This window comes from Miscanthus floridulus, chromosome 14, assembly GCF_019320115.1.
Source record: "Miscanthus floridulus cultivar M001 chromosome 14, ASM1932011v1, whole genome shotgun sequence".
Taxonomy (NCBI): Eukaryota; Viridiplantae; Streptophyta; class Magnoliopsida; order Poales; family Poaceae; genus Miscanthus; species Miscanthus floridulus.
Window position 1 is genome coordinate 21254267 of NC_089593.1, and position 9322 is coordinate 21263588.

Sequence of the window (9322 nt, forward strand, 5' to 3'; positions counted from 1 at the left end):
AATAAGATAAAACACAACTCAATTGAAGTGACAATTGCAGATGAATGATTAAGCACTCAAAGATGGGGTCTTGCAAACCGATAACGATGACTGTTCAATGACAGATTGATCTAAAACAAAACCCAAAACCTAAAGTAGGTGGTGGCTACTGATTATATAGCCTAAGGGACGTCAAAGGATCCCTCTTCACGTCCTAAAGGTGTCCCAACACGTTACAAGGCCCAACGGCCCAAAAGACGATGACGCAGCGCCATGACAGATTCTGGATGTCAACTTGTTTCGACGATTCCCATTGATTCTTATGGAATTTTGATGTGGGACCACTTTCATTGGTTTCCTTATGAAATTATCTTTCCATCCATATGTGGATCATAAAAAACGGAGTTCATATGCGACCTAGATGTCTGTTTTACTACACACTAGTCCTAGAGCCCGAGATGGACTCGAACTCAAGTTAGACTGGGCCTCCGGCTTGGCTTGGACGTCCTTGCTGGCCTTCTAAGGTGGTGGCCAAGGAGGAGGACGTCCAAGGGCTTTCTTGGTGGGTTCTCCAAGTCCTTGGGGTGTGCTCCCACTTGGGCCAGGGTCCCAAGGATGAATAACAAGCCCATAACGACAGCGTAGCTCCCAGCAGAAACAGCGACATAATATCTTGATGGTTTGGAGGCCTTGCTGATGTGATATTGAGATGAGACTAGATCTATTTGAAATCTTATCAAACAAGCTTTCCATCAAGTGCTCATTGACCTCGATCGCACTTCAGATGGCTGAGTTATGGCCTTCCCAATGAAGCACTGTCGAGCTGCCGATAAACCGAAAGTTTAACTTTGATGAACTTGCACGTTGAGACATATTTATACCTACATTCAAATAACGGCATGTACATGTGGAACCAAGTGAATTGTACCAAAAGTCATTATGCAAATGTAGGAACGAGCTCACCTTATAAACAATGGTCGTATCCGATGGTGTCATGTCCTCATCATCCTCCCCTTCTTGACAACAAACCGTCCTCGGTTTGGGATTAACTGAAGAAAACGTTGTTGGTAGTAGCCAACATTGCTCCCCTTCTTGAAATTTAACATGTTTCTTTATAACAAAACTAGGAGAACTCGACATGACAAGATTATAGCAATTGCAATCATTTGGTTGATCATACTTTTGCACAATATAAGGAGATTTCAGATTTGAACAAATATAGACACGATGCACCATATACTCTCCTTTACTATTATATTTTCCAATAAAATGATATGTACAAGTAGACAACCATGACAATTCAACACATTTAAGTTTCTCTTCTAAACTACTAAGAGCATATAAAGTATCAAACTCAATATAACCCAAAGTATTTGAAGAATACAATAATTTCTTTTCATCTTTTTCAGTAGCAATGGGAAGCAAATTTTTATGTTCAGCATAAGTAATTGGTTCCAAAGCCAACGCATCATACTCATTCACTAGTTGTGGCATACGTATAATAAAAGCATTTTCACACAGCTCTTCTTTATCACTAGCATTATTAGAATAATTATTTTTTGACAAAGGTAATTCGGATTTAACATCCAATTCTTTCCTTTCATTAGCAACTCTATCTCTATTAGTTTGTGCATTTTCAGCATGGTTTAAAGTTTTACCAGACTCCAAAGTATGTGTGGGAGGTGGTGGTGGTGAAGATGTTGTTGTAGTGGCGAAAGTAACTGTCGGTGTTTCGGACCGGGGGGGGTCCTCAACCAACCAGTGAATTTGTTCTGCGTGTACCCAATCCCGGATGGTGATACAAAGAGACACAAGGTTTATACTGGTTTGGGCAATCGGTGCCCTACGTCCAGTTCGAGAGATCGATCTTGTATTTCTTGCACCGAGGTGCTTGTAGTAGGGGGTTACAAGCTAGGTGAGAGAGGGAGCTGATCCTAGGTCTCGATAAGGTGTCGTATGGGCCGCTTGAGGCGTTGCTCTCAGGCGGCTGGGATGTGCGCGTGTGTGTGTGTTACAAGGTGTTCTTCTCATCATCTAAGTGGCCCAAGTCCTCTCCTTTTATAGCTGAAGGGAGGACAAGGACAGTACATGTGCTAACTACACGGCGTCGTGCCAACAGGGGTGGCATGTCCGAGCCCTGTGGCCTGTTCCTATGGCGGCGTGGTCGTCGGAGTGGTCCGTCCTTGGAGCACTAGGGCGGTGTGGTAGTCCCATCCGATCCTATGCGTCGTGGGAGCCCCGGGATTACCTCGGAGTGGGTGTGGCAGTGGACGTGCAAATCACTGTGGACGGACTGTGCATGAGGCCGAGGCTTGATCGGCGCTGAGGCCGCACCGTAGTGGGGGGGGGGGGGTCTCGGCAGGCATGAACCCCAAGCTAGCCGAGACCTTGGTGTACAGTGCCGAGGCCTCGAGTGGGCGGCTGATCGGGTGCGTCGGTTTGGAGGCGGTGATGACCCAGGCCGAGTTGTCTGTGCGATGTTGTTTTCGAGGCGGGGATCGCGGGACATAGTGTAGTGTGGGCGCTGATCGTGGGCACAGTGTTAGGGCACAGTGGCCGGTAATCCCCACCGTGCCTTGTCCCAGCCGGTATGGCGCTGATGCGACCTCGGGTCCCGTCGGCCATTCTGTGGCGTTGAGCCATCGTCCGGCTGAGATTGCGGGAGTGGTTGAAGTATTAATGAGACATGACGCGCTGTCGGGAGGGTCAGCCGAGGTGGGGGCGACGGGCCGTGGACAAACAAGCCTCGAGCGACATGGAGAATGAGGCCTCGCACGAGACGGAGATCGGAACTCCTTGCCGAGGCCTTCCGCGAGAGGCCTCGCGCGATACGGAGAATGCACCCCCTGCCGAGGCCTTCCGTGGGGAGCCTCACGCGAGGCGGAGATGGCGTTCCCTATTGAGGCCTTCCATGGAGAGCCTCGCGTGAGGCGGAGTTCGCGTCAGGATGCTGATACCTCCTGCGCGAGGCTCGGGGCGAGGCAGAGGGCCCGGTGGGGTCGGTCGTGGCAGGTGAGGGGCCCATGGCTTACCTTCTAGCTTTATTTTTTGATGGGACTTTAGCGACCCCTTTGATGTTTGCTCGGGGTACCCCATTCTAAGGTACCCGACAGTAGCCCTCGAGCCTCAAGGGGAGTGCGCGCACTCTCCCTGAGGGTTTGCCGAGGCTTGGTTTATACCCGCTCCGTAGGAATTGGGTTTTGTTTTTTGAGGTTCCGGTGGGTGCGCGCGAGCGCACCCGCCGGGTGTAGCCCCTGAGGCCCTGGAGGAGTGGAGTTACTCCTCTAGGGGCTTTTTCATTTCGCGTTTGAGCGAGTGGCTTTTATCGCATTTGCCGAGCCCATAATCGCAAGTTCGGGTTGCGGGGGTCTCGGCAAGGCTGCAGGAAGAGCCCTCTAGCCTCCGCATAGAGTGAGAGGTTTGTCAGGGGTCCCCCTGACTTTGGGTACGACCCTCACGCTTCCTTTCGCTTGGAAGGAGGGGTGGAATGTGCCAGGCTGCCCTCGATGGGCACGAGCGTGGACACTTTCGGTGAGCTGTTATCGGGTGAGTCCGAGTGGAGGCCCGCACCCCGTTTGCTAGGGGATGGCTAGTGGTCCGGAGACGCACTCCAAGGTACCAGAGGGCTTCTCTAGTGGGTGCCGAGGCCGTTCGCTGGGCCTCGGTGGCTCGGTGCCCTCCCTACGGTGGGATCCTATTCGGAGAATTCCCTGCCGGTCTCAGACACGACTTAGGGCGCCCCGAGCGACTGTTCGCTTGGGCCTTGGCCATTCGTAGGCTCGCCCCAGAGTCGTCCCTGACTCTGTTGCCCTGGGGCGGCTGTCGAAACCTCTTGGAGGCCTAGCCTTTGAACCCCTGGACCATAACGGGCTCGGTGCCCTTTATCGTGTTTTGTAATTAAACCTCTAGCGTGGGCTTGGACCGTTTGTCTTGGTCTTGGGTGCAAGAGGAGCCCCTGAGCCTCCGCCTGGAGCGAGAGAGCGGTCGGGGGGTCCCTTGACTTTTTCGTCGACCCTCACATATCCTTTTCGTTCGGATGAAGGGTTTGTTTGCCGAGCCCATTCTGGTCTCGGCAAGGTTGCAGGAAGAGCCCCTAGCCTCTGCGCGGAGCGAGAGGGCCGTCGGAAGTTCCCCTGGCTTTTTATACGCCCCTCGCGCGTGAGGGTTTGTTTGCCGAGGCCCCTTTTGGCGCGAGCTTGGGTTGTGGGGTCTCGGTGTATTTGCAGGAAGAGCCCCCTAGCCTCTACACAGGGTGAGAGGGTCGTCAGGAGCTCCCCTGTCTTTTTGTATGACCCTCACGCTTCCTTTTCGCTCGGAAGGAGGGGTGGAATGTGCCTCGCTACCCTCGATGGGCACGAGCGGTGGCACTTCCAGTGAGCTGTTATCGGGTAGTCCGAGTGGAGGCCCGAACCCCGTTCGCTAGGGGACGGCTAGCAGTCTAGAGACACACTCCAGGAGTACCAGAGGATTTCTCTAGTGGGTGCCGAGGCCGTTCGCTGGTCCTCGGTGGCTCGGTGCCTCCCTACGGTGGGATCCCATTCGGAGACTTTCCTGCCGGTCTCGGACACGACTTTGGGTGTCCCAAGCGTTTTGCTTGCTTGGGCCTCGGCCTAGTATAGGCTCGCCCATGGTCGTCCCTGACTCTGTTATCCTAGGGCGGCTGTCAAAACCCTTTGGGGCCCAGCCTTCGAACCCCTGGATCGTAATAGGCTCAGAGCCTGGTTCCTTCATATGAAAGGAATAGGCCATGGGAAATATCTTCCCTATTGGCTCGGCAACGGGTGGCGCGCCTTTTGAGGTGGTTTCATGGGAAGGCGAAATGATGCCTGCTACCGTAGTGGCCGAGCGTGATGTGGTGGATGGGACATAACTGTTCTCGCATTTAATGCGGGAGACGTGGGCGCGTGGGCCGGCGAAATTGGCTCGTGGTTAACTGCGCCGGAGGGGGGGGGGAAACCTCCCCGATTTCGTCGCCCGTTCATTTCCCCCTCCTCCCTGCATAAATACCCAAAGAGTCTCGCCCCTCCTCGTCTTACCTTGCCTGCATTAGCACCGCCTTCGTCGAGCCGTCGCCAGAGCAGCGGGTGCCGTGAAGAAGAGGAGAGAAAAACAAGCCTAGGGAGAAAGTGAGAAAAAAGTAAGAGCATGGGAGGGAGAGAAAAAACTAACCGCCGCACCTGATTCCTCCGTCGCACCCATGGCCGGCGACATCGTCGTTGTCAGGGCGGACTCCTAGGATCCGTTGGACATCACCGAGGAGATGCTTCAGTCGCTTGTCGACGGTAGACTCCTTCGCCCGGTGACAGACCCCACTAGGCCGGAGTGGATTGCTCCGTACGGCGAGCCAGAGCCGAGGCCTCGCGACGGCTACATCGTGAGCTTCGTCTCCTTTCACGAGCGCGGCCTCGGCCATCCCGGCGGATCGGTTCATGCGGGCGCTCCCGCACTACTACGGCATGGAGCTCCACAACTTCAATCCCAACTCCATCGCTCAGGCGGCTATCTTTGTTGCTGTCTGTGAGGGGTATTTGGGGATTGCTCCCCATTGGGAGTTGTGGCTCCACCTATTCCGGGCGGGGCACACTACCAAGCTGACGGGTACATCGGGGTAAGAGGAAGGTGACGAGGGCCGGCGGCTGCACTCTCCAAGTGCGCCAGGACCGCCTGCATCTCTACATCCCGGCCCAACTCGCGTCCTCCAACCGCCGGTGGTACACGAGTTGGTTCTACCTTCGCAATGACGATGGAGGACTTCCCCCCTACACTGGGCGGATTGTGGGAAGTTGCCCGGAGAGATGGAAGTACGGCGTCCCGAAGGACGACCAGCCCAAGCTACAGCCGCTTCTGGACGGGCTGGCGAGGCTACGAGGCCACGGTCTCACCATGGCCGTGGTCGTGGCCGCCTTCCACCACCGGAGGGTGCTGCCGCTGATGGCTCGGCGGCGGCGGCTGTTGGAGATGAAGCCGGGTGAGCCCATTGAGGGCATCCGGATGTCCTCCTCTGCCCTTTCCGATGAGGAAATTCTTCGTCGGGTGGGAGAGATGGTAGATTCAAAGCTGAGGGGCAGCAACTTGACCCCCATCACGATGCGGCCGTTGCGGGGGTTCCTCTCGCTGGTAAGTCAGGTGCCGCTGTAGCCCCCGAGCCTCCTCAATCTCCTCTCATCCCTTGTTTCCTTATGTACGTCTATCGTTCCTGCAGGGGATGAGAGATGTGCGCTCTTCTCCGCCGCCCATTCCTGAGGACGCGAGGCGGCGGGCGATCAACCGGGCGCACGCCGATGCGCAGAAGAAATGGAAGGACTCCAAGGCGGCAAAGCGCACGAGGCAAATCCTCGCGCGCGAAAAGCTGGATCAGCGCCGCCGTCAACAAAGGAAAGATGGCCTCCCGTTGGAGGAATCCCCGTCGCCGTCGCTGTCGACGGAGGCCTCGGACGGGGATGACGAGGGCGAGGGGGGGCGAGGTCCCCTGGACCACCTCCTTGACGTAGTGGAGGTGGTGCCCAGGGCGCTGGCAAGCAGCCTGGCACCCTCGGGAGGGGGAGGAGAAGCGGACCCGGGGCCGGCGGTTGCCCGCTCTAGGGCCGAAGCCGACACGCCCGAGGCGCGGGCGTTAGGCAAACGCGCCGTCAGCCCGATAGGCTTGGTGGCTGTGGTGGAGCAGGTGGTGGTGGAGGCGACGCCACCGCCCCCGCAGAGGACCGAAGGGGCACCGGGGTCCGCTGAGGACCGACCGGCGCCGATGGATACGGAGGCGACGCCTCTGCCGTTGCGGATGAGGTTTGCCATGGCGAAGCGGTTGCCGCCCCGTTCAAGGTAAGTGTATTTTTGGCAGGGTCATAGTGCCTTCCGTTCGCTTTTTTGGTCTTGCGCTGACCCTGTAGGTTAATTTTCCTTAGTTGGAAGCGGCCTGCGGACGACCTTCCCTTGGCGCCCCTTAAGGCGCTTAAGGCGAGCCCTGGCTCCTCCGCCCACTAGGTGGCGGAGGCACAGGCCGCTATCCAACGCGGCGTGGCATCGGCGAGGGCCAACCCGAAGGAGCCTACCACCCAAGGAGGGGCCGCCGAGACGACCCCTACCCAAGCGAGGGAGGGAGTGCTTCCGCCCCATGAGGGCGAGGCTCACACGTCAGATGGGGCCGGCGTGCCCTTGGTTGCTGAGGCCCCCGGGGTCTCTGAGGCTGAGGCGATGGAGGCCACGGCGCCCACGACCGCCGAGGCCATGGTGGCCGCGGCCGATGTTTCTGCGTCTGCCGAGGCCACGATGGCGGAGGCTGGAGCCCCCGAGACCGTCGAGGCCATAATTGCGGAAGCCAGAGCCCCTGAGATCACCAAGGCCGTCATGATGGCGGCGAGGCCGTCTGTCGAGGAGGCGGAGATGAAGGCGACGGAGGCCTCGGTGGCGCCCCTGGTTCAGGGCCCGCCGTTGTTGCAAGAGAGCGCCCGGGAGGCGGAGGTCTATCCGATCTCCTCCAACGATACTTCCTAGGCGCGGGGGGTGGTCGACGCTAAGGAGACCGGTGCTGTGGAGCAGCCGGCGCCAATCTTGGATGAGGGAAACTCGGCCCTCGTGCAGGTGCGACCCGAGCCTCGTGGGTGGGATCACCCGCGTGTACTGTGGCAGAGCCGGGATGACCCTGAGGGGGAGCCTCTGTTTGCCCTTGAGGACGCAGCCGAGGGCGAGCGCTGGGGCACCTTCGAGCAATATCGCCAGCTGGCGGAGCGGCCGCTACGGACGGCGCTGTCCGTGGTGGCCGATGAACTGCCCGGAGTCGCCCAGGTTCGTGTTTTCCTTTCTCGCGTGCCGTTGTCTTTTTCTGGGTTTTGTTGCAATCAATGACCCCTGTTCTGCTTCCCCAGGAGCTCGAGACCTGGTCCCTTGGGAAGTCAGTCTTTCTCCGGCGGGAGAGGGACGTCTGGGACCAGCTTGAGCGGCAAAGGGGCCTGCTTGCGGGAGCCAACGAGCTTCTGGCGGCGTGGAGCGCGGAGGTGGAGGACCTTCGGCTTCGTTGTGCCGACGCGAGGGTCGAGGGTGGTCGCGGCCCAGGGGCAGGTCGCCCCTTTGACGACGCGGGTCAAGGAGTTGGAGGAGGAGCTTACCCACATCGCCGGTGATCGGGATGCCTTCAGGTCCCGAGCCGAAGAAGCGACGGCCTCGGGCAAGGCCCTCGCTGGGCAGCTGGGGGCGGAGGAGAGCGCGCACCAGCTGACGAAAGGTGCCTTGGACAAGGCCCTGGCGACAGTTGAGGCCTCACAAACCGAGGCTGTGGTTTGGAGGGGGGCGGTCAAGGGTGAGTTTCAGTCCCTTTGTTTTGTTTTCCTTATGTTCGCTCCCTAACTTCCTTGTGTGACGCAGAGCTGGGGAGTGAAGCTTCTAGGGTGGCCGAGGCTTCTCGGGTCGAGGCCCAGCGGTTGAAGGAGAAGGTCGAGGCCTCCCAGGCTGAGGCCCTGCGCTGGAAGGAGAAAGCCGAGGCCTGTCAGGTCGAGACCCGACACTGGGAGCTAAAGGCCAAGGGTGAGTTCCATGGGTTTCCTCTCCTAGTGTAGGTTGTTTTTTCCCTCGCTCAACCTTACTCTATTCTCCATGGTGCAGAGTCAGAGGCGGAGGTTATTCGGGCAGCCGAGGCTTCTAGCGCGGTGCAGACGGTGCTCGACAACGAGATCGGGGAGCACGAGGCGCTGAAACGTGCTGCCCTTTCCGCCTGCGAGGCCTTGGAGGTTGAAGGGGTTCAGTCAGGCAGCTCCCTAGGGAGCCGTTTGATCATGCTGAGCAACCAGATGCGCGAGCGGCTCCGAGGAGCGCTGCACACGGGTGTCAAGCGCACGCTGGCCGTCATCTCTTCTCACTACGTCGGCGTCGATCTCCCGGCCATCAGTGATGGGTACGTCCTGCCTGATGATGACGAGGAGGCTGACGCGGCAGTCACGAAGCTGATGGAGGCGGTGGAAGGCCCTGGCACGGTGCTAGTGACGCTCTTCGAAGAGGAGGTGGTTCCTCCCCTACCATCTGCCGGTGCTGAAGGCCCTGAGCCTTGATCTAGGCCCCTGGGGGCTATGTAAAAATAGAGTAGGAGTTATTTTTGTATCGTAACGCTTGTGGCCATCGAGGCCTTTATTTTTTTTAAGCATTTGTGTTTCTTAATTGTTTTTCACATGTTTCTGAGCCTCTGCTCTCTGTTGCTCCTGATCAGATTTCGTTTGCCAAACACCCCCTTGGTGCCTAAGCCATCCCTTGGGCGAGAGGTAGTGAGGGAGTGGTGTAGCCCGGAGGCATAGTCCGTCTCACGACTCTACTGGCCTCTTGCTTAGGAAACAGACCTTGGTCCGAGGGGTTTTTACGACCG

The 9322-nt window shown here is 57.7% G+C and overlaps 1 protein-coding gene across 1 annotated transcript; it reads left to right on the top strand.

The window, feature by feature from the left end:
* Window positions 1-7167: 7167 nt before the first annotated feature.
* LOC136503164 (uncharacterized) lies at window positions 7168-8525 on the top strand. The gene is made up of 3 exons (XM_066498328.1): window positions 7168-7434; window positions 7839-7986; window positions 8335-8525. Exons 1-3 carry the CDS (start codon window positions 7168-7170, stop codon window positions 8523-8525), a joined length of 606 nt encoding a protein of 201 aa, XP_066354425.1.
* The last annotated feature ends 797 nt before the right edge of the window (window positions 8526-9322 follow it).